The 25,732-nt window shown below is 42.7% G+C and overlaps 1 protein-coding gene across 3 annotated transcripts in view; it reads left to right on the top strand.

The window, feature by feature from the left end:
- The window catches only part of LOC122928380 (peroxisome proliferator-activated receptor alpha), a 51,866-nt gene extending 26,446 nt beyond the window's left edge, over window positions 1–25,420 (top strand). For 2 of the 3 annotated variants that reach the window (XM_044281158.1, XM_044281159.1), the window contains exons 2-8: window positions 914–1,019; window positions 3,683–3,937; window positions 6,302–6,462; window positions 7,706–7,844; window positions 14,764–14,993; window positions 17,782–18,229; window positions 23,764–25,420. In XM_044281158.1, coding sequence (XP_044137093.1) covers window positions 3,709–3,937; window positions 6,302–6,462; window positions 7,706–7,844; window positions 14,764–14,993; window positions 17,782–18,229; window positions 23,764–24,011 — 1,455 coding nt within the window. In that variant the 5' untranslated portion in view covers window positions 914–1,019; window positions 3,683–3,708 and the 3' untranslated portion in view covers window positions 24,012–25,420. The remainder of the gene's footprint in view (window positions 1–913; window positions 1,020–3,682; window positions 3,938–6,301; window positions 6,463–7,705; window positions 7,845–14,763; window positions 14,994–17,781; window positions 18,230–23,763) is intronic. The other variant, XM_044281160.1, reaches the window with a different exon arrangement.
- Window positions 25,421–25,732: the final 312 nt, after the last annotated feature.

Genomic DNA, 25,732 nt, shown 5'->3' with positions numbered 1-25,732 from the left:
TGGGGGACAATGGGGGGGGGGGGGGGGGAAATGGGTCTCCCACTTTTTTTATTGTTTTTTTTTGGGGGTAGAGCTGATGAACCTCGATATGTATTTAAGAAATGATATTAATGTCAGGATAACTTCGGCTATAGATGTCTTTTATATATGTATGTCACCATAACATGTAACTAGATACACTGCTCTAAATGTATTGACATATGTATTGTTATATGTGCTCCCCCCTCTATTACTTGGCATATATAAGAAAAAGAATAAAAGATAAATGTATAAAAAAAAAAAAAAAAAAAAAAATGGCGGGCTACAGGTATATGTGGGTCTCTGGGGTAATGGTCCCAGTGAGCTCCTCGACTACACACCCTCAGCTTACCAAGCATAGGGCATGTCTATAGTGCCCCCTGCTCCAAGCCTAAATCGCCCTGGCGTCTGCCTGGTTTGTCTGATACTGACCCTGAGTGCAGGTATGTGACCTTAAAATACTGATCAAGAGGATGAAGATTTCTCCGGACCCCCTGCCGTCCTGGCTGATAACAGAGAGCAATAGAACACATTCTGCGAATGGAAACACTATGGTTTACTGTCCCTTTACGTAATGTCAGGTCATTATATGAAGAGGCCATTGTGCCCAATGCTTGCAACTGTTCCGATGGGGGTACTTAAATTTAAACCGCCTAATCTTTGAATGGACTCCGGTCACATGGCGCCAGTGTCACACTCTGTTAACTAGGCTGGGCTGTGTGCGTGTGTGAGCTGGTTAATGATTTCATGCAGAGCTGTAATGATTAATCCATTAGCTGCCGCTAATCGCCCTGAAAGAGACAGGAGACATCGGCACGCTGCGCTCTCTGCTGAGATCTCACTAGACTTCCTGGAGTATTGAGATTTCTTTCTTTCTTTTTTTTTCTTTTGACAGAAGAAACACTTTTTTGGACAGAAAAATGTCTTCTCCACAAGTGGGACACCTGTGACGACTATGGTGGCATCTCCAGAATTTCCATGGTCAGCCGGATATTAGGATGGTAATTATTCTTCATTCGTTTTTCTGTGACTTCCTGCCATTCCATGCATGCCCCTATGTGGGAGGGGCCTATGGCTCTGTCCATTCTGATCTTCCTGTTTCGTGAATCGAATACTAGAACTGCAGTAAAGACTGACACTGACCATGGCAGAACATTAGAAGGAATGGAGGTTGGAGGTGTATGTGAATAGGAATGCCATATAAAGCGCATCTGAAACTTTATTCTATTTTTTTTCTAGATTTATTATGTGCATTTAATTAGAGAATGGAAACGAGTCTGTTAAGGAAAATTGGGGAGGTAGTTTGGGGCAGGGGGTCCCACTTCTATTAGGCCTCTTTTACACGACTGTATGGCTTTTTCAGTGTTTTGCGGTCTGTTTTTCACGGATCCGTTCCGTTTTTTTTAAAATTCTGTTTCTGTTCCGTTTTTCCGTTCCGTTTTTTCCCTATGGCATATACAGTAATTACATAGGAGAAATTGGGCTAGGCATAACATTTTCAATAGATGGTTCTGCAAAAACGGAACTGATACCGAAGACATATGGATGCATTTCCGTATGTGTTCTGTTTTTTTTGCAGACCCATTGACTTGAATGGATTTGCGGGCAATAATAGGACATGTTCTATCCTTCAACGGAATGGAAATACGGAAACTGAATCCTTTTTTTTTTTTTGTGGAACCGTTGAAATGAATGGTACCGTATAAGGCTACTTTCACACTAGCGTTCGGGTGTCCGCTCGTGAGCTCCGTTTGAAGGGGCTCACGAGCGGACCCGAACGCAGCCGTCCAGCCCTGATGCAGTCTGAATGGAGCGGATCCGCTCAGACTGCATCAGTCTGGCGGCGTTCAGCCTCCGCTCCGCTCGCCTCCGCACGGACAGGCGGACAGCTGAACGCTGCTTGCAGCGTTCGGGTGTCCGCCTGGCCGTGCGGAGGCGTGCGGATCCGTGCGGATCCGTCCAGACTTACAATGTAAGTCAATGGGGACGGATCCGTTTGAAGATGCCACAATGTGGCTCAATCTTCAAGCGGATCCGTCCCCCATTGACTTTACATTGAAAGTCTGGACGGATCCGTCCGAGGCTATTTTCACACTTAGCTTTTTTTTTGCCATTTTAATTCAGACGGATCCGTTCTGAACGGAGCCTCCGTCTGCATTATTATGAGCGGATCCGTTCAGAACGGATCCGCCCGAACGCTAGTGTGAAAGTAGCCTAAGGAACGCAAAAAACGGCCCGTAAGCGGGGGGGAAAAAACGGTTGTGTGAAAGAGGCCTTACCCTGAGGAGAACTGTGGGTGGCCTGATTGATTTCATTGGACGCGCTGTATCACTTCATTCACAGCAGGGGGTACTTAGTTCATCACCGTGGAACACAGGAGCGCCCCCGCACAATCACTCCACTGTAGGTTCAGTGCCCGATAACTGTCGGGGCTTTACCTTATCTTATGGTACATGTAGGTTGAGCTACATTGACCTGTCCACATGGACTTTAAGACCTCATGCACACCACTGTGTCCTTTTTTGCAGTCACAAAATACGGATGCAGTCCTCTTTTTTTTAAGAACCTATTGAGTTCAATAGGTCCGAGGTTCACATTTTGCGGGCATAGTCTATCATTCCCACATAGTCTATCGGACCCACTGAAATCAATCGGTCTGCAAAAAGTGCAGATGCAATACGTACGATATGCGTATTTTGCAGATCCTGCAATTTGTAGACCGCAAAATACTTATGGCCGCGTGCATGAGGCCTAAAGGACACCAACGCTGCTTGCACCCCCTACAAGGTATTAGTTGAGGAGATAAGCGTCTGCCATACCAATGTAACACCGCTTATCTCGCTAGCAAGCAATAAGACCTGAGAAGTGAAACCCTGCAGTGCAGTCCGTAGTTAATCTGATGGAGGGCCATGCCCCCATATACATTACATTACATTCTGCCTCTCAGGACACACGTGGACCACTACGCAGGAATGACCGTGTCATGTTACATGGAGCGAGTGACCTTGAGACAGAGCTGCTATCTCATGTCCTCGCAGTTTACACAGCTACAGTATGTGCGGTCTCATATGACAGCTCGTGTCACCAGTCACTGAAACAATGGGGGGAGTAGTATTTTGAGGTTCCGGGCATGTACCTGCAGGAACAGAATATGCTGGAGCGTCATCCTATGAACATGCCATGCAGAATAAACAGGACCTTAGTGAGGACAGCACGGCGTACTGAATGGTCTATGTTGTATACAGAGTTTTACCATTTTAAAAGGGATTGTCCAGGATTAGAAAAACATGGCTTCCTTTTTCTAAAAACAGCACCATGCTTTTCCACGGGTTGTGTGGCATGACAGGTTAGCTGACGGAGGTGAGCTGCAATACCGGATACAACCTGTGGACAGGTGTGGAGGTGTCTCTGTAAGAAAGCAGCCATGTTTTTCTAATCTTGGACAGCCCCTTTAAGCACTGTTGTGGCTGTGTTGTATCAGGTGTAGATCTGTGAGGGGGCAGTGGTACACGGGCCCCAGTGTCTGCAGTACTGCCATACTACTACACAGGCTTTTAGGCCCTGCCTAAGTCTATGTATGATATTTGTACACACAGTATGTGTGGTATATATCTACATGTGCATGAGACAGTATCCAACCTTCATGCTACTTATTGTATTGCAGTGTAATGATCACAGACACAATCTGCAATGTCCGCCATCATGGTAGACACCGATGGAGATTTCTGCTCGGTAACTCCCTTGGAGGACGATGACCTAGGGAGCCCATTGTCCGGGGAATTCCTCACGGACATGGTGGATATCCAGGACATCACCCAGTGCATCGACGAAAATGGGTCCACCTCGTTCAGCACTGCCGAGTACACATATCTGGGGAACAGTCCTGGCTCAAACGGATCAATCAGCACAGATATAACAGGTTAGCGAGTGGACTGTGGACCATCATGTGATCAATGGGGACACCGGCATGTGCCTACTGGGTGCCATATGGTTTAGGAAATGATCTTCATTCTCTACAGTAGTGTTCTAGATTGTTGAAACACCAGGTTTAGACTTGTATACTATGACACTGGCTGACCTGTTACATGTGCTCTTGGCAGCTGAAGACATCTGTGTTGGTCCCATGTTCATATGTGCCGTATTGCTGAGAAAAATGACATTAAAATATATGCAAATGAGCCTCGAGAATCAACAAGGGCGTTACTGTTACTCCTAGAGGCTCAGCTCTCTCTGCAACTGCTGCACCCTCTGCACTTTGATTTACAGGACCAGGCAGTGTAAACGTGATCCCCGGCAATCAAAGTGCAGAGGGCGTGGCAGTTGCAGAGAGCAGAGCCTCTAAGTGTAATGGCAACGCCCCCGTTGCTCCTAGAGGCTCATTTGCATATACTACAATTTCATTATTCTCAGCAATGCGGGCACATATGAACATGGGACCAACACAGATGCCTTCAGCTGCCAAGCGCACATGCAATAACAAATCTGCTGACAGATACCCCTTACGATTTTGGAAGGAGCAGCAGCTGGAGGTTTTGTGGGGTCATTGAGGACGCAGCACGGCCACAGTGAACTTTTTTCCTTCTGTTGCTATTTCTGAGGATTGTTATTTTCTGTAAAGACGTTGTGATGACGTGTCAGGAACTTCAGAGGCAACTGAAAGGCTCAGCAGGAAATGGGGGCATATTGTTTTTAGTCTTTTATCTCTGTGTGAAATTCCCAGATCTTATGTGGAGAATTCTGACCCCAAGAATGAAGTCTGGAGACAAATCCACAAGCTCTGTATAAGCGTCACCAGTCATTACAATACCACTGGAGGGTCAAAGGGTCCGATTGTAAAGTACTATACGTTTTTCGATAGAAATATCTCAATAAAGAAGATCTCGGTGTTGTCACCCCCACTTTTCTTTGGCTTGAAATGATCCCCAGGATTAGGGCCTATTCACACGACTGTAAGAGCTCCATTCCCATATTGCGGACCACAGACAGCGGATGCACTATATACAGGCACTGGCCGTGCGCACTCCGTGCTGTGGATGCAGACCCATTGACTTGAATGGGTCCGCAATCTGAAAGATATGGGCAAACATAGGACATGTTTTATATTTTGCAGAGCGGAGTCGCAGATTGGAAGGAAACACTACGGAGTGCTTCCGTGGGCTTTCAAATCCGCGCTTCCGCACCACAAAACATAGGACATGTCCTATCTTGTGGATCCCGGACCCATTCAAATCAATCTGCACCACATATGGAATTCACACGGCCGGTGCCCATCCATGGAGCCCCTACGGTTGTGTGAATGAGCCCTTAGAGCAGGGGTGCACAACGTTTCCTGGTTGGGGGCCACATTGTCAGACTGAACCAATGATGAGGGCCGCAATTAAAATTTAAAAGGTGTATTAACAACGGAAATATTGTACTTATGGCATATTGAACACACGTTATATACCATTAATGTCTAGTTACACTTCTAGGACTCCCATCTAATGGGAGAAATACATGAAAAATACATGTGAGCAGCCACAAGACATAGACATACATGTCTGTTACCAGATGGTTGGGGGCCGCACAGAATGATATCAAGGGCCGCATGTGGCCCACGGGCCGCAGGTTGTGCACCCCTGCCTTAGAGGGACCTTTTAACTGTGACTTCATTAGTGGTCACTCAACTTTTAAGGCAAAAGATAAAACAAAGTCTCAGAAAGACTAAGGCTACTTTCACACTGGCGTTTTGGTTTCCGTTTGTGAGATCCGTTCAGGTTTCTGAACGGATGCGTTTGTGCAGATCCATGACGGATCCGCACCAAACGCGAGTGTGAAAGTAGCCTAAATATATTTAATATGCACTAAGGCAGTCTGTTCCGGCAGGAGTTACCACATCCGGCATAGCCAAATACTGACAGGCACCGCCGGATCACCACGGCTGTATTTGTCCGGCCTGAAGGAAACATTGATGCTGAAAACCCGTCAGATCTTATTATAGTCTATGGGTCTCCATCGGTATCTGGCTATGCTGGATACGGTAACTGTGGTAGTCTGTTCCTCTGCCGGAACAGATAACCGCACTACCTTGGCATATATTTGAACCAAACCTTGGGAAAGATTTTGGAAAGTGTGTGAGTGTCGTTAATGGTTATTTGTTTGGGTGCGAGGTAAATGACCTCTATGAAGATCAGAGAATGCATTGCTATGTGCATTTTTTCAGCATATAGTGAAAGTTGCAAAGGTTGCGTCACACCCTCGTCCTCCCTGTTCTCTGACTTGTCATTTTCTCTTCCTGTCGTAGACACCCTGTCACCAGCATCCAGTCCGTCCTCTATCACCTTCCCCACTCCTGCTAGTGGCACAGAAGATCAGTCCAGCAAACAGCTGACCCTCGAGTGCCGGGTCTGTGGGGACAAGGCATCAGGATTCCATTATGGAGTTCACGCATGTGAAGGCTGCAAGGTGACCATCTTTAGACAGTATTCATTAATTAAAGGCGCTGTATCAGATAACCTAATTAATGAGAAACAGTGCCCCTCTTGTCATGGGCTATGTCTGGTAATGCAGCTATGCAGGAGGACTCTGAGCAGTCTTGTTCCTCTCTTATTCCTCCTTGAAATGTATAAATAAATTGACCTCTGTGTGTTAACATTCCCTTTGTTAAAGGGGTGTGTTCCTACACAATCTGTAGTGTGAAATTGGAGGCGCACCCCCTAACTGGTTGCACACAGGTGTCAATTTATTTCTAACAGGAATAACAAAGGAACAGCACAACTCAGAGTTCTAAGAAAAGATGTGTATGAGGAATACAATTACTAAACAGACATGACAGGGGAGCCCAACAGGGCCATATTAAATTCAAGTAAATGCTGAAGAGGTGCAGTACTAATCACAGCCCATACACCAGAGTGGCACTGCCCACCCTCATTCAGAAGGAAAACAAAAAAAGGTGGTGGGTGAATACAGTACACTTCGGTCTCGTCCAAGACTACACTCTTCTCCACTATTTTAGGGGGCTTTGTAGGTCCATGAGCATGACGTGCGACAGAGAAATGACAAATATTTATAAGGATGCATTCACCCAAGTGTTTTGTGGTCTGCAAACCGCAGCCGCGCAGATGTGGAAGCACACGGAAGCCCTTCTGTGTGCTCCAGGATCCGCGCAGCCATTCCGCAAAAGATAGGACATGACCTATACTGGAGCAAAAGTATACAGCAGATGTTGCATACAAATTATATTTAAAGACGTTCTCTCATGAAGCAAGCCTCGAAGCCTCAACAGCTGTAATTGGTGGGGAAGTCACATTAGGCCATGCATTTGATGACCAGAGTCCACAAGTAGTTGAAAGGGGGTTTCTGTCTTAGAATACTTATTACAAGTTCTCTGGAGGACCTTGAATGTCCATGTATTACACAGACTATCATTTTGAAAAGGCACCACTGTAATGCTTTTTCTCTCCTATGGTGGCGCTGCAGGAGAATTGAATGCTTGGTGTGAAGTTCCTCTACAGACTACAGCTGATCGTGAGAGGTGAAAGTATCAGGGCACCCTGATATCAGCTTCTTGTCAGGGGAACATTTTGTGGATAGGGGATAAGTTGTTGTAATGGGACAGCCCCTTTAAGAAAAAGCTTGACCTGCTAATATATAGTGACATTAGTCTTTACTTCTGTGTATGGTGTTATTATGATTATTCTATTCCTAGGGCTTTTTTAGAAGAACAATTCGCCTGAAGCTGGTGTATGACAGATGTGAACGGGTTTGTAAAATCCAGAAGAAGAACCGGAACAAGTGCCAATATTGCCGGTTCGAAAAGTGCCTTAGTGTTGGAATGTCTCATAATGGTAAGTGACCTCCTGGGGAAAACATTGATGATAAAAGAAAATTAAATATTCTTGTTTTTTCGGTATGCAGGATTTTCTGCCTTGTTCAGTCTTGTGGAAATCCTGCAGAGATAACAGGAATCGGTCTCCTGCTGAACTGCTTTATTTTTGACTGACTGAGGAGCAGGATTAAACCAAGGGGTGGGGCTTAAAGGCTATATACACCTTTGGGGGCAATTGTTTTTATTATTGCGTTGTATTCATTTTGAGCTAAAATAAATTTTTAAGCTGGTCTTTATTAAAAATATGGCGTTCTTTTTCTTGTACAGAGCTGACATGATCTAGTAGCACCTTTTGTATTTTCTGTCTTTTCCGTCAGACCAGGAGCAGACAGACTACTTATCTCTGCTCTCTGACATTATAAACACTTATTACAGCTCAATTCTTATCTCACTGATAAGAATGAGGCTTAAATAAGTGTTTATAACCTCTCAATAGTTTAGAGATAAGGTTTTGTAGAGGACCAACACAAAGTAAAAGTACACAAAAGTCACACAGCTAGAAAAACCGTTAACCCTTTGTGACAGAACAGCTCAATGTTTTTAATAAAGGGCAATTGAAAAAATTATTTTTAGACAAAAATGAGTAACATGCAATCATAAAAAAAAAAAGTGTATATAGCCTTCTAACAATCTTTGTGACCTACTGTAGAGGGGGGAGGCTCCTGCTGCAGCCAGTTGTCTTACAGACAGACACAAGATACTGAGGAGGAGGAGGAGGAGGCTGAGATTCTGCGACACATAGATAAGATTTCTTTGTATATTTCTCAGTATTAACTGTTAATATGAAAAAGGATAGGATCAAGTGGAGACAGGAAGTGCTGGAATATTTTATATGCATTTTAATTTTTAGTGCAATGACCGAAGTTTTTGAATTTAATGTTGTTCGGGGGCGTGGTCTTGTCGGGCATGTGAGAGGACGCGGTACTGAGAGGCTCCCGTCCTGCCTTTTACAATTATCCTCCATCTGCAGCGCTAGCTGATAGCTTCACAAGCCTCTGGAAGACTCCACTGGGTGCGCGGACCTCGCCTGTGCCGACATGACATGCACGGGAAAGAGCAAAAGGACGCTGGGCCTCCTGCACCGCCGAAACAAGATGGTGCCGCGTCGGAGGTGAGGTCCGCGGAGGTCGCAGCCCGTCTGGGTAAATATGCCTGTTCTTCATCAGTGCCCCCTCCAACAACGATAGTCGCTTCCTCCAAGTGCACAAGGGAAGCACCCCTGAAGGCGCTGAATGTGCGCATAAGGCCATTAAAATGGCAGCCCAGCAGTCAGATATTGCAAAGTCCACAGACCAACAGGCTCTTCCCTGTGCTGCAGAGGCTACCCCTAAGGAGCTTGGGCATTCTGTTACTGATGGAGTAGAATCCACAATTAAAGATATTTTTGCAGCTGTGCAGCACTGCAACAATTCACTGGCTATCCTTACTACACACATGGGCAGTTTGCAAGAGAACGTCTCCCTCATCAGGCAATACCTCAGGCAGGTCAATGAGAGGATTAAAGAGGTTGAAGATAGAGTGAGCACTATTGAAGATCAATTGCCCCCTGTGATAAGAGATCTCGGCGGAATTATACATAACGTGTCTTTACTATTGTCTAAAACGGATGACCTGGAAAATAGGTCACAGAGAAATAATCTCAGATTGGTCGGGGTCCCTTAAAAGGCAGAAGGGTCATTTTTTGAAGATTGGCTAACCCTTAAATGTGGCAAGGACTCTCTATCACGTATGTTTGCCATTGAAAGAGCACATAGGGTGCCATTCCGTGCTCTGCCACCGGGGCCCCCTCCCCCTCGTCTAGTTTTGATGGAATTACTAGACTTTAGGGATAGAGACACCATTCTCAAAAAAAAGTCAGAGACCACCCTGAACTTTTAATAAATGGAAATAAAGTTTCTATCTTTCCGGATTTCTCTGCTGAGGTTCAACGTAAAAGAGTAAAGTTCCAGGATGTGAAACGCCATTTTAGGGACTTACATTTCTTATTCTATGTTGTACCGGCCGAGCTGCAAGTGGTGGCACATGGAGAAGTCTGCATATTTGAAACACCGATGGATGTGGCGCAGTGGGTGGAGGCCAACGAACGTTCTCTTAAAGCCTCATTATCACTGGATGAATATAATTTTTTTTCACAGTCTCAGGAACTATGATGGATCCTACTAAGGTTGTGCTTAATGAGTATAGTATACAACGCACTAATGTTTGTTATTGGTTCACCAGTCATAGGCTACCTCTGTTCATCTATATCTTTGTATGCCTTCGAATATTTAGGGCATAGCTAAAAAATGTAAGATCTGTTTGATTATAGCACGCTGCAGATTCACTGTTTAGGAGGCAGGTTAGAGGAGTAACTGTGCCCACTGTTTTTTTTTTTTTTTAGTTTTTTCTCTCATTATGTTTTCGAGAGTTTTTCTAATATGTAGGAGCCCGGGTACAGGAAATGTTTGTGCCCTAAATGTAATTGCTAGGCTACTAATTTCATGGAGCACGTTCTTGATAACTGAATATATGTTCAAAATGTTAATGTGGGGTTTGGGATCGGGTGGGACTGGCGATGAGACGGGCACAGTGCAAAATTGGTTTTGGGGGGAGACGGCGGAATGCATACCAGAGCTCCCGAGATAGTTCTTCTGACATTATGTCCTACTGTAAAGAATATGGCTGACAAATATAAAATAGTGGGGTGGAATGTAAGAGGATTAGGAGATGTAACGAAGCGAGCTGCAATATTTTTAGCGTTGCAACATCTACAGCCTGCAGTAATTTGTTTGTCAGAGACACATCTGATCCCCACTACTACTCATTTATTACATAAACCATGGGTGGGTCATTCTTACCACTCCACACTTTCCACGCATTCCAGGGGAGTGAGTGTTCTTGTGCAAAGATCTATACCATTTATGTGTCACTCATCCCGTATAGATCCTAGGGGGAGATATGTGGGCCTGCACTGTACCTGTTACCACTCCTCCTTTGTTCTAGTAGCGGTATATTTCCTTCCTCCTTATAGTAGTGAGGTGTTGAAGGAGATAATGGCCTACGTTGAGGAGCTGTCTCCATGTCCCATGTTAATAATAGGTGACTTTAATATCTGTCCTTCGGTGAAATTGGATAGGATAGGGGGGTGGGGCGTGGGTAGGGAAACAAATTTTGCCACTGTATTACAGGAGCTGGACCTACATGATATCTGGCGGGTGAGGAATCCGAACGCGTGCAGGTTTTCATGCTTTTCTAGTTCTCACCATATATTATTATCTAGGATCGATTTGGCTATAGGATCCCCAGATATGCTGTCTCTAGTGACAGATGTTGCTTATTCGCCAAGAAGTCTATCTGACCATTCCCCTATACACGTAGTTCTTCAGTTGGGTGTAAGGAAATCTTTTGGAGTTGGTGCATGGAGACTTAACCCTTTTTGGCTGCAGCTGGTGGATGGGGAGGGAGGTATTACGGAGGAGATCAGGGAATTTTTGACAAATGATATAGGGTCGGCACCTACCGGAGTAGTATGGGATGCATGTAAAGCATTTATCTGTGGTCTATACATTCAGCGGAAACCAGGGAAACCCAAAATCAGCTTCAAGACCTAGTCATGGAAACGGAAAGGAGATTTGTTGAATATCCCTCACATGATCATGAGGCGTCGTTTGTTAAGGCGCAGACAGATTTTAAAGAACATCTACTTTGGATTGAGGATCATAGACATTTCTTTCTTAAACAAAAATACTTTGAGGCTGGGGAAAACTCTGGCAGACTATTGGCTAGGGTTGTCGGGGCATAGGATGGTCCATCCAAAATTCTGTCCATCCAAAGAACTGATGGATCTTTGGCCACGACGGACTCAGATATCCTGACAGTATTCCATATGTACTATCAAACTTTATATCAAACTAAGTCGACTGTAGACTCCCAAAATATTACAGACTATCTTGCTGGGATCCATATCCCGTGGCTTTCAGGGGAAGGTGCGGCCTACCTAGACCAACCTCTGACATTAACCAAACTAGAAGTGGTGCTTAAATCTTTCCCAGATGAAAAAGCTCCCGGGTTGAATGGCTTACCGGCAGAGTTTCAAAAAAAAATATAGCAACCTATTATTACCACAATTGCTATCTGTATTTAATAATGCCCTTCAAAACGGAGAACTACCCACTTCTATGAAGGAGGCAGTGGTAGTTGTACTATTGAAGCCTGGGAAAGACCCGACTCTCCCGGATTCGTACAGACCGATTTCCCTGTTAACCTCTGATGTTAAGATATTAGCAAAGGTCTTAGCAAATGGGCTACAAGGTGTTATCTTGACTATTATACATAATGATCAAGCGGGATTTATGCCTGATAAGTCCACCTCAATAAACCTCAGAAGTCTATTTCTTAATATTCAGAGGTGAGCAGAATCGGTTGGAGATCGGGCCATACTATCTCTGGACGCGGCCAAAACCTTTGATAGTGTGGAATGGAATTATCTCTGGGAAGTGCTACGTGTCTTGGGCTTTGGGAACACCTACGGTATATATCCTGGGTTCAATTATTATATCGAGGTCCTAAAGCTAGGATTAGAGCTAATGGTGGTACATCAGAGGTATTTGGGTTGGGCAATCGCGGTTGAACCAACTGCATGTTTGCTCCGTTCTTTAGAATTATGGGATTCCCTATGGGAACCAAAGAGAAAAGAGTGTCTCTCTACGCAGACGACATGCTCTTTTATGTGGAAAATGTAAAGGAATCGTTGGGTCCAATCATGACTCTTATACAGGATTTTGGAGACAGGTCTGGTCCTCTCATAAATTGGTACAAGTCCATACTGTTTCCATTAGATCCGACCCCTATTGGTTTATCACTTTTATCTACCCAGTTGCAGGTCGCTCACAAATTTAAATACTTGGGAATTGTGGTCTCAACAAACATCGGGCACTTTGTGAAAAATAATGTAGAGCTGCTCCTGAACAAAATGTCGGAAACAATGAATGCGTGGTGTAAGCGGCCAATGTCTGAAATAGGTAGGAGCAATCTACTTAAAATGATTCTTATGCCAAAGCTTATGTATGTCTTGCACAATTCCCCAGTATGGATTCCACAACAGACTTTTTTCAAGATAGATAGATAGACTATTTAGAAGCTTGATCTGGCGTAAAAAAACGAGTCAGGATTCGGTTGGATATATTACAGAGAGGAAAAGAAGCAGGGGTCTATCTATTCCAAATCCATGGCTATATTATATATCCTCACAGCTGCAGCAATTGAGGGGTTGGGGGAGGACTCCTGGGGACACTGCTTCTGCCCGGTTGATAGCACACATTATATAAAATGACTCACCAGTAGCCCTATTGGAACAAAGCGGCCTATCTGACAAGGTAGGGGGACACCCTACACTTAATATGATACATAAGATATGACATAAATGTCAGGATTTGCTGTCTGTACAGGGATTCACTCAGGTCACTCCTCTGTGGAAAAATCCTCAGCTACCTGAGATATTTCGCTTGGAAGGTTTCTCGCCTTGGGAACGGAAAGGTGTGAAATTTCTGTATCAGCTGCAGAGAGATGGGACGTTCAAATCATTTGAACAACTTAGGAATGAATTTGCCCTGCCTCATACGGCCTTTTATTAATTCTAACACATATGGCACGCATTCCAGGCTCAGGCAAAATCTATGTCGCTTACATGCACAACTGTTCTACTGTTTCAATGGATTCTCACAAGTGACTCCTCCAGTGGTCTAATATCATCCATATATAGGAACTTATTTATGAAATCTGTGAAGCAAGATACATGAGTGGTCAAGCAAAAATGGGAAGGAGAGGTTGGCCCAATATCAGAAGATCAATAGAAGTCAGTATTGGCCTTGACACCTCAGTTATCAATCATTATGCGAGGGCCAGCACATGTCCCAATTACTTCTTATCCACCGGGTATAAAGGACTCCGGCATTTCTGTTCAAGATTGGAGTTAGGAATGATGCTTCCTGCCCTAGATGTGGTGTGAGTCCTGCATCTTTGATACATATGTTCTGGGAGTGCAAGGAGCTTGAAAATTTTTGGTCAGGTGTGTTAGCTTCTATTAAAGACTCATCAAATTGTGGTCTCGCCCGGTCCGAGGACATGTGTGCTGGGAATGTTAGATGTTAAAAACTGATATTCGCGCCTGGGAATGCAGTGTCTGCTTTTCCAGGCAAGGAAATGAATAGCTAAATACTGGCTTAGACCCCAGCCCCCTACTGGGACAGAATTTTTGAACAGAATGACTGAGATCCTATGCCTGGAAAAGGGTATATATCTTTAAAGCCAAAGTTTACTAAAATCTGGGATAAAATAAAATAAATCTGGGAGTAGAATACAGGAATACTGTGATATAGCTGGCCTATGGCTCTGGCTATTTTGGGAGGAAGGGTCGTTGAGATAGGAGTGGATGTAGAACATACTTATGCGAATCCCATACTAGAATGGGAAAACAAGCTGTAAGACTTGGCGCAGAGGTGCTCAAGTAACACTGTCCTGAAGTGGATGGATATGTAACATATATTTAGAGTTTTGGGAGTCTACCTGGAAGATTTCGAATACTTTATATCGCTGCTGGTGATGCTGTGCCCGTTTCGTCGCTGTGGTGGGGGGGTGGCCGGGACGGTTTGGGGGAGGGTTTGTTAATTTTAATACCAAAAAACAGCTGAAGGGGTTGCGTTCTGGAACATGCTCCTTTTACTTTTAGAAAATGTACAGGATATATGAAAATGTCTAGTTACATTTTTATAGGTCTAAAAGGGATTGTTTGTACCCCTTAATGTATCCCTTTGTTGATATGTTTGTGTATCAATGTATACTTGGAAAAAATGTTAATAAAAATGATCTGATTGTTCACGTATCTCCTGTTGCTTCTGCAGCAATTCGTTTTGGGAGAATGCCCCGTTCTGAGAAAGCGAAGCTCACCGCTGAAATCCTCACGTGTGAACAAGACGTCAAGGACTCACAAATGGCCGACCTTCTGTCTCTGGCTAAAGTGATCTACGAGGCTTACCAGAAAAACTTCACTATGAACAAAGTAAAAGCTAGATCAATTCTCACCGGGAAAGGCAGCAACTCCGTACGTTTCCTTCAAGGACTGAATTTTGGGGTGAATGAGGAATTTCTCTCTTTCAAAGTGTGTTTTGACCTCAAGGGCTGTCTAGAATTGGAAAAACATTGTTGCTTTTTCGATAAAAGGCGCCACACCTGTTTATGGTTTAATAGTAGTACTGCAGATTCGCTTCATTGACTTCAAAGGAACGGAGCTGCAGTCCGGATACAACTCATGGATAGGTGTAGCGCTAGTAGAAAGCAGTCATGTTTTTGCAATAAATTTCATTTCCTCTTATCTCATATTTAGAGGAGTGTCCCCAACATAGAAAGCAACGGAATATTGCAGGGGTATGCCATCGCTTCCTGCCAGGACCACCACCAATGTTTGAATGGAGCTGTGTTGCAGTTCACTGCACACTGGGTAGCCACAATTGCAGGTGAAAAACCAAACCGATTGTGATTCCTTTGTTCTTGGGAACCAGAGTTCAGCCCCCCTATCAATCTTCGTGTCAAGTTATATCCTTGTAATGTGCCATAACTTTCTAAGAAGGGAACACCCCTTGAAAGGAGCATTTTATAGGAATAGAAGGCTTTGCTCCAGGGCCACCACTGACTGCCAGTCCCTTGTCCTTTCACTTGACATGATGACATGCCATGCATGTGGGAGGTGACCATATCTATTAGACAGAGCCAAAAGTGGCTGAAAAGAGTGTCTCTTACCTATGGAGGACCCGGCAAATCAATACATTATTCATTTCAATGGAAATTGTGTACTGGTTTATTTCCCCTATGGGAGTGCTGTAGGGAAATTGAACCTTTGCTGCAGAATTCTCCCCAGATATTGTTGGGGGTTCCAGTCTAGAATTGGGTTTCTTTCACTGATTTGCTTGAGGGTTGTAGTTATCTCACTTCAGTAAATGGCATTTATCATCTAGAGAAAATTAATACAAGGCACTTACTAATGTATTGTTATTATCCATATTGTCTCCTTTGCTGACTAGATTCATTTTTACATCACATTATACACTGCTCATGTCTAGGGGTTACGACCACCCTGCAATCCATCAGTGGTGGACACAGTTGCACAGCATAGGAAAAAGAGCCAGCCTCTATGGTGGGAGCAAGCATGTGCACCAGCTCCCGCCCTGTCCATCTTTTATCTGCGCTGCAGCTGTGGCCATAACCTCTGGATGTGAGCAGTGTATATTGTGATTCAAAAATGAATCCAGCCAGCAAAGGAAGAAATATGGACAATCGCAATACATTAGAAAGTGCCTGGTATTAACCTTGTCTACATGATAAATGCCATTTTTTGAAGTTGGAGAACCCCCTTAAAGGGGTTCCCCAGGCTTTTAATATTGATGACCTATCCTCATGATAGGTCATCAATATCAGATCAATGGGGGTTCGGCACCCAGAACCCCCAACGATGGGTTGTATGAATGGAAGGAGTGCGCTCGTGCTGTCTCCCGTGTCTCTTCCTGCTCGCTGCTGCTATGTCTATGGCAAGCAGGAAGAGAGAAGGGAGATGGCATGCATGCACTGCGTGTGCCTTCCCTTCATACAGCTGATCAGCGCGGGTGCCAGGTGTCGGACCCTGCCAATCTGATATTGATGACCTATCCTGAGCATAGGTCATCAATAGTAAAGGCACGGACAACCCCTTTAAGGCTAGTGTTGGCCTTCTCTTGGTTAAGAGTAACCTTTGGAGTGAATGACTCTGCATCAGTAAACTGTGTAAACCTCTGCATTAGTCATTCTGACAGTCATGATGACAGTTCTGGTGTGACAACTCTCCGTCCAGTGTCTGGTTGCTGAATACACTGTGAATGTACAAAGTACAAGTGTACAGAGTGCGAGCACCACTAACAGTCCCTACGAGAGCACCGCGTTCTGTGCAACATCTCCAGGGACAAATACAGGTCAAAGAAACCGAAAAATCTAAATCATTTGCCACAGTCTGATGACCCTTCTTTATGAGCATGACCCTTCTGTATTGCTCTTCCGCATGAGCAATAGGACCATGATCATTCTTTATAAGCATGGCCCCTCCACAAAGTATTAGGCAGATTTTGCTACATAAATGCTATGAAGAGGCCTTGGCGAGATCCAGTACACCTGGCAGATTGTAACTGCAGACCACCTCATCCTTCTCCACTGTACCTTCTTACTTCCGACATTTGACCGCCCTCCTGAAAGGACCTGTCACTTCTCCTGACATGTCTGTTTTCCCATCAAATAACAACACTGAAATATCTTTTCTTTTTCTTTCTGCTTTGTGTGTGAAAATGTGTAAATAAATTGACAAGTGGTTGTTACCATTCCCCCTGTCAATAGTTGCGTGCCCTTACATTGTGAGGCTGCCTTCACATCTGTGTTTTCAATTCCGGTTTTGAGATCCGGCAGAGAATCTCAAAACCAGAATCAAATGGTCCAGTTTTGTCCCCATTCATCAATGGGGACAAAACTGATCTGGATGCATAAGTATGCATCCGTTCTGCTTTGTTGCAGGAAAAAACCCGCCAAAAAAGCTGCCATTTTGAGTCCGGTTTTCGAAACCAAATCCGCCATGAAAATCAATTTTTTTTGTTGACGAAAAAAAAAAAACAGGAAAGGGAAACGATAATGCGGAATTGTCCGTCTATTCGTACGTTTACAGGAGGAATAACAGAATAACCACACAATGCAGAGTTCAAAGAAAAGATGATCCATTGTTATTTTTTGGGAGAATACCATTTTCTTGGTTTGGGTATGTTTTATTTCCCAGTGGGATGCAGATACGGGATAGAATTAAGATGTGAAAGTCACTTTGTCACCTGTCACTTCTTATTTTCTTCCTACAGCCTTTTGTAATACACGATATGGAAACATTATGCATGGCAGAAAAGACATTAGTAGCCAAGCTTGTGGCCAACGGTATACAGAACAAGGAGGCCGAGGTGCGCATCTTCCATTGCTGCCAGTACACGTCAGTGGAAGCTGTAACTGAACTTACGGAATTTGCCAAATCCATACCTGGATTTATCGAACTGGACCTGAATGATCAAGTGACCCTGCTAAAATATGGAGTCTATGAAGCCCTGTTTGCCATGCTGGCTTCTGTAATGAACAAAGATGGGATGTTGGTGGCCTATGGGAATGGTTTTATCACCAGGGAGTTTTTGAAGAGCCTAAGGAAGCCAATAGGTGACATGATGGAACCGAAATTTGAATTTGCCATGAAGTTCAACGCTTTGGAATTGGATGATAGTGATATATCTCTCTTTGTTGCTGCCCTCATTTGCTGTGGAGGTAGGAGTTCTTTTATACACTTCCCTATCCCATCCAACTTTATTTGAAGAATAATTTGGGTGCCATTTAGTAAACCAGGTGGCCATTTTTAAAGGGGTTCTCCGGAAATTATTAAAAATGGCCAACAGTAACCGGTCCTAGAAAGTGAGGAGGACTGGTTGCTACTACTTGCAGAGCTACCTGGGGGGTGAGGGGACGGTGCCTCACTACACACTGTAATGCTCTACAATAGACGGTAGTGATGTTCTCCTGCCTATGATATGTCATCATGGCTGAGCAGCCTAACAGGAACGCTTACCAATATGTAGTATATAAAAGTGCCAGAGCGCTATGTGTAGTGAAGCCCCGTCCACTCACCCCCTAGACAGCTCTGCTAGTGGAGACAACCAGTCCTACTCACATTCTAGGACAGGTTGCTGGTGGCAATTTTAAATCATTCCCGGAGAACCCCTTTAAAGGCTATTTACACAGGAGACTGATTATTAATTTAAATGTATTTTGGCCAAATATCCATATTTGTAGTATGTTTTTATTATGCTGAATGCAGCTTTTTCTGATAAGTCTGTCAGACTGGCCATCCAAACGAAATGTTATCCAGCACCCCTCTGAACTCTCTCTGAAGCCGATTTATGTCCCTTTAACCCCTTCCTGACATCCGCTGTACACGTACGGTGCATCATGAAGTGAGTTCCCGATACATGCCGTACATGTAAGGTAAAGTGCAGCTTACTCCATGCTCTCGTAAGTGGCTGCACAGTGGAGAAGGAGGGAGAACTCCTTTATCCTTCAACATCCAGAAGGATCTTGCTGTTGTTTTTACAGGTATGTGCTTCATGCTGTATGCCTGTATTAATGTGAGGCACGGGATCTTATTACTTTTGTACCTCCGTATGCCTCACATTGATAGTAACAGTGACCCCATCATGTACCTCATATAATGGGCAACGTGGGTTTAATGATGGCGTCACTTACTATTCATATGAGGCAAGTGGAGGTTCAAAATTAATAAAACGATGTGCCTCACATTAATAATGACCCCATAATGTACCTCATATAATTGTCAACATCGGGTGGATGTGAAGTACATGGTGGTGTTGCTTACTATTAATGTGAGGCACATGGGGTTAATGATGGTATCTTTTACAATTAGGGCTCACGAACACAAACTTATTTTTTATCCGTGTCCGTTCCATTTTTTTTTGCGGACCATTTGCGGAACCAATCATTTCAATGGGTCCTCAAAAAAAAAAAGATTTTATCTGTGTGCCTTCCGTTTCCATATGTCCGTTCCGCAAAAAAAAAATTACAGACAAGGATAGGACTGTTCTATTAGGGGTCAGCTGTTCTGTTCCGCAAAATGCGGAATGCACACGATGTCATCCGTATTTTGTGCGGATCGCAAAATACATACGGTCGTGTGCATGAACCCTAAATGTGCCTTACATTAATAGTAACCCCATGATGTACCTCCTCACATAATGGACAACATGGGGTTAATATGAGGTACATGATTGGGTCACATTTACTATTAATGTAAGGCGCATGGCGGTCCAAACTGATAAAACCATGTGCCGCATATTAATACTAAGTAATTCCAACATGTACCTCCTCACATAATGAACAACATGGGGTTAATGTAAGGTGCGTGATGGGGTTACTTACAATTAATATGAGGCACATGGAGGGCCTAATTAATAATGCTACATGTATGTGCCTCACATTAGTATTAACTCCATCATGTAACTCCTCACATTTACTATTAATGTGAGGTACATAGAGGTCCAAACTGATAAAACCATGTGGCTCACATTAACAGTAAGTAATCCCATCATTTACTTCACATTAGGGTACTTTCACACTTGCGTTTTCCTTTTCCGGCATAGAGTTCCATACCAGAAAAGAACTGATCAGTTTTATCCCCATGCATTCGGAATGGAGAGTAATCCGTTCAGGATGTCTTCAGTTCAGTCTTTTTGACTGATCAGGACAAAGATTAAACTGCAGCATGCTACGGTTTTATCTCCGGCCAAAAAAACTGAAGACTTGCCTGAATGTATTAGTGCTGGATCTGGCATTCAAAATACTGGAATGCCGGATCCGTCCTTCCAGTCTGCGCATGCGCAGACCGGAAAAAAGGTGAAAAAAATAAATGTCGGATCCGTTTTTGCGGATAACACCGGAAAGACGGATCTGGCATTTCAATGCATTTTTCTGACTGATCAGGCATTTTTCAAACTGATTCTGATCAGTCTTACAAATGCCATCAGTTGGCATACGTTTTGCCAGATCCGGCAGGCTGTTCCGGCGACGGAACTGCTTGCCGGATCACTCTGCCGCAAGTGTGAAAGTAGCCTTAACCTCATGTTGTCCATTATGTGAAGAGGTAGTTGAAGGGGTTACTATTAAAGGGAACCTGTCAGTGGCAAAAACCACCACAAACCACCAGCAGTACCTTCAAGTAGTCAGCAGTGTGTTTCTAATGATGATTTTCGTCCTGCAGTCAGATGCGGTAAAAGAGGGAAAAACTGTTCTTTATCCCCTGAGCGCGCTATTTTCGTGTCATGTTTGAAGTCAAGGGGGCAGCGGCCTACTTACTTCAAGTCAAGGTAACTGCGCCCCCTTCCCTGCCCCTTTGCCTGTTACTGACAGCGCTTATGCAGAGAGTTCGGCTTGCTTTGCCGAACAGCCATCTGTCAGTCACAGGCGAAGGGGCAGGGAAGGGGGCGCAGTTACCTTGACTTGAAGTAAGTAGGCCGCTGCCCCCTTGACTTCAAACATTACACGAAAATGGCGCGCTCAGGGAATAAAAGAAAGTTTTTTCCTGTTTTTACCGCATCTGACTGCAGGACGAAAATTATTAGAAAGACACTACTGACTACTTGAAGGTACTGCTGGAGGTATGGGGTGGTTTTTGCAGCTGACAGGTTCCCTTTAATGTGAGGCACATGGTTTTATCAAGGTAGACTTCCATGTGCCTCACATTATTAATGACGCCATCAAGGATCTCCTCAAATAATGGGCAATTGGTACACAAAAAAAAAACTTACACAAAAAATACACATTAACCTAATGGCGTCGCTGACAAGAAGTTGTCACTGTAAGGGCATCTTAGGGTCTCTTCAAATGTGACATGGCACCCAAAAACTGTTCCAGTAAAATGTTCCCTCCAAAAACCATATGGCATTCTTTCCGTTTTGAACTCTGTATATCCATACAACAGTTTATGACAACATGTCGGGTGTTTTTGTAAATTGCAGAATCGGGGCAATAAATATTGAGTTTTGTCTTGCTGTTAACCCTTGCTGCGTTACAGGAAAAATGGATTAATATGGAAAATCAGCAAAAAAAATTTTGTGGAACATCTAAAGGGTTAACAAAGTTTGTAAAATCAGTTTTGAATAACTTCAGGGGTGTAGTTTCTAAAATAGGGTAATTTATGGGTGGTTTCTATTATGTAAGCACCATAAAGTGAACTGGTCTTAAAAAAGTGGGTTTTGGAAGTTTTCTTAAAGGCTATGTACACTTTTGGGTGAATTGTTTTTTTTATTATTGCATTGTACTTATTTTGAGCAAAAAATTATTGTTAAATTGGTCTTTATTAAAAAATGTGGCATCCTTTTTTCTGTACAGAGCTGAGATGCTCAAGTAGCACCCTTTGGATTTTCTGTCTTTTCCTTCAGACCAGGAGCTGATGGGCTCCTTATCTCTGCTCTCTGAGATTATAGACACTCTTTATAGCTCAGTTCTTATCTCACTGATAAGAATGTGGTTTAAATAAGTGTTTATGACCTCTTAGTAGTTCAGAGATAAGGTTTATTAGATGACCGCTGAAAGTAAAAGTGTAAGTACCAGTCACACAGCTAGAGAAACTGTTAACCCTTTGTGACAGAACGGCTATATATTTTTAATAAGGCCTTGAAAAAATTTATTTTTAGCTAAAAATAAGTAAAATGCAATCCTAAAAAAAGTGTCTCCAAAGGTGTACCTAGCCTTTAAAAATGTGAAAAATTGCTTCTAAAATTATAAGCTTCGTCTTAACGTCCTAAAAAAATAAAATTGCATTTACAAAATGATGCCAACATAAAGTAGACATATGGGGAATGTTAAAGGGGTTGTCCTGCCATTTATATTAATGATCTATCGTCGGGATAGGTCATCAATATCTGATCACCCGTGCCGATCAGCTGTTTGAAGAGGTCCATGCGAGCGCTGCTTCCTGTTCATTACACTGCCTGTCGTCTCCTGTGGAGCAGTGGCGTAGTGGAATTACAAGTACACGCTCCATTCCAGCTGATCGGTAGGTGTGCTGGGTATTAGACCACCATTGATCAGATATTGATGACCTATCCTGACGATCGGTCATCAATATAAATGGCAGGACAGCCCCTTTTAATTACTGTTTTAATATTTTATTATTTTAATTTAATTATTTTATGAGTTACCACTATCCGTCTTAAAATCCGATAAATTCACATTTAGAAAAATTAAAAAAAAATCCAAATTTTCCATACATTTTAGATTTTGTTATAAATAAAGGTAAAACATCCTAACCAAAATTCACCACTAACATGACGTCCTGTGTCGAGAGAAAACTATCTCTGAATGGCTTGGATAAGAAAAGGCTTTCCAAAGTTAATGCCACATAAAGTGGTCAGATTTGCTAAATTAGGCTGTGTCAGGAAGGTGAAAAATGGCTGTGTCCTGAAGAGGTTAAAGGGATGCAACAATAAAATAAGGTCTATTCCAGGCACAACAAATAGAAAGCTCAACCTTCCTTTTGTCAGATGCACCATGTTCATGTTTTATGGGTAGCCCTTGCTCTTGAAGGAACACTAAACCTAGAAATGAACGCTTAAAGTAAGCAAGGAATATAGCTGCACCACTTTTTGCACAATCCTGACGCAAGCACTTTTGTACAAATCCTTGAAATTTGGGAAAAAAACGGTTTAATATCCTGCTACCTTCTTACATCTTTGCCTGGCTCCTGCTCCAGCCACTTGTCTTACAGCTATTTGAAGGACAGTTAGGAGGAGGAGAACATGGCTGATCTCCTGGGACACAGAGGGGAAATAGTTATATATTTTTTTTTACTTCTTTGTGCATTTTCTTTGCTTAGTGTTTCTAGAATACTGTCCTATAGAAGTAATTTATTTTGTCATGCTCTACCCCCAATCACTGTCCAGACCATTCTCTGACTGCTCCCTCATCACTCATGTTGCATTGGTCATTCATAATGCCTATAGATTGCAGTAGAGAGAGAGAGTTTTCTTTCTTCTGGAGGAGAGATATTTTGCATATTTTTGCCCCCAGAACATTGGCCTAAGGAATCCGTACCAGCTTCATGTCCACAAGGAGAATTTTTTTATTTAATCAAGATGTCCCTTCATTTCGTAAAGTGCAGGGGGGAACAATGAGCACAGGGCAAAGCTCAACCATGAATAAGAAGAGCATGCCCTGACCATATTATACCATGAGTTACCGTATACGTGACTGTGCTTTTCTATAATAATCCCGTTGCCTTTGTTCTATTGCAGACCGTCCAGGACTGGTGAATGTACCAAGTATAGAGAAAATGCAAGAAAACATTGTGCACGTTCTGAAGCTTCATCTGCAGTCTAACCACCCGGACGACAGCTTCCTCTTCCCCAAGCTCTTACAGAAAATGGCTGACTTAAGGCAGCTTGTGACAGAGCACGCCCTTCTAGTCCAGACCATTAAAAAGGCTGAAACCGATGCGTCGCTCCATCCATTACTGCAAGAGATTTACAGGGACATGTACTGAGGACTCGTAGTAGTGTTTTCAGGGTGTACTCTTCCTGTTTTAATGGGAGCAAGGCATTATACATAGATATTCCCAACCTTCAGAAATGAGTTTGTTTTAAAGCTTCCGTGCCTTCCACCTCAAATGTTTCCGCCATAGAGCGTTGACACTACACCTTTCCATCATCAGTCTTCCTTGTTATATTTACGAAATGAGGAACATTTTTTTTTATTTTTTTGCAATCAAACAAATGTTAAGATAATCTAGCAATACTTACAAACCTCAGGTTAGCATCTCAAGGACAGAGATTACATCCTCTATAGACATGGTACAATGCCACAATCCTCTTTCTTTAAGCCAAGAAGATATGAGACCCGGGCAGAAAGTACATAGTAAATTATTTGATTTTTTGATATTTTCATTGAATTGTTGAAGCTTGCAGTATCAATTACATAACCAACTTTGCAGATCTATTATTGGTACTCACTGCCATCCCTTGAATGGGTTAAAATATGCCACATCTAGTGACCACCTGGACTGGATCACTTTGGATTTGAACAAATGGGTATCTACGGTCACCATAGCCTTAAAGTGGAGAAAGTGGCACCCGGATACCATGGAACAGCCCACAGTCTCCAGGATTAACACACTGTCGTATATAACTCCCCTATGGGAGTCAGATTTAAGATATTTTTAGGCTTCCTAACTCAAGAAGAAATCTATATTCTTTACAAAATTTATGGTAGATACCTAAATACAGATGGTTTATGGAATATATTTGTAAGGTACTTTTTGTGTTGGTAAAGTAAACCAGATTTTTTTTAACAGGATACACTACAACCCTACAGGAGAAGACGCCAACTAAGTGATATCAAGTGATATACAGTGATACTGGGTACTGGTTAGTGGACGTTTCGATTTTTGGGGGAATGATTTAGGAATTCCAGATATATTTTTTTTTCAATTTTTTTTTTATTATATATTCTTTTTTTTTTTTACCTGGTGAAATTATCTAGAAATAACTTCAGTTTTAATAGTGGGCTGATTTAACATCTGGGGGTTATTTAGGCTTTTTAACAATGACAGTAATTATTGGAATTTCTATAAAGGAGTGTTGACATTTTTATAAAATAGAACTAATGGCCGAGTGAATTCCGAATATTCATAAAAAAATGCACTGTTCATAATTTAGTTCTTACATTTTGTTTCCTCTCAGGGATATTTGCATTTGCTTCCTTATATAAGTTAAACTAGCACCTTTTTTCTTTTCCGTGTTTTCATGATTTATTTTTTCCCTTTTACATAAGGCAGCAATATTATTACTTATGTTCATAGATGGTCAATATACTTAACATTTTTCAATCAAATATTAAAATGTAAATTATTCCCCATGCCTGGTACGTGATAATATATGAACAACTACATGTAAACTCTTCCTTCTTGTCCTCCTTTCCAATTAGACGCGTATAGGAATTAGTGTAGAAGCATATATAGAGATGCACAGCTGCAATGGTTTACTTAAGACAATAAAAAAATAAAAAAAATAACATAAAAAAGGTTCTTCAAAATGTAAAAAAAAAAAAAAAAGTGTGTATATGTACAAAATATATATATATATATATATATATATATATATATATATATATATATATATATGCATGCACTTTTTTGGAGGGCGAGGTGAGGGTGACAGTTTTACATAAATATCCAATATGCATTGGCACATCATTGCTCAGGAGAGA

Source organism: Bufo gargarizans, chromosome 2, assembly GCF_014858855.1.
Source record: "Bufo gargarizans isolate SCDJY-AF-19 chromosome 2, ASM1485885v1, whole genome shotgun sequence".
NCBI classification, from domain to species: domain Eukaryota; kingdom Metazoa; phylum Chordata; class Amphibia; order Anura; family Bufonidae; genus Bufo; species Bufo gargarizans.
This window is presented reverse-complemented; position numbering and strand designations above follow the sequence as displayed.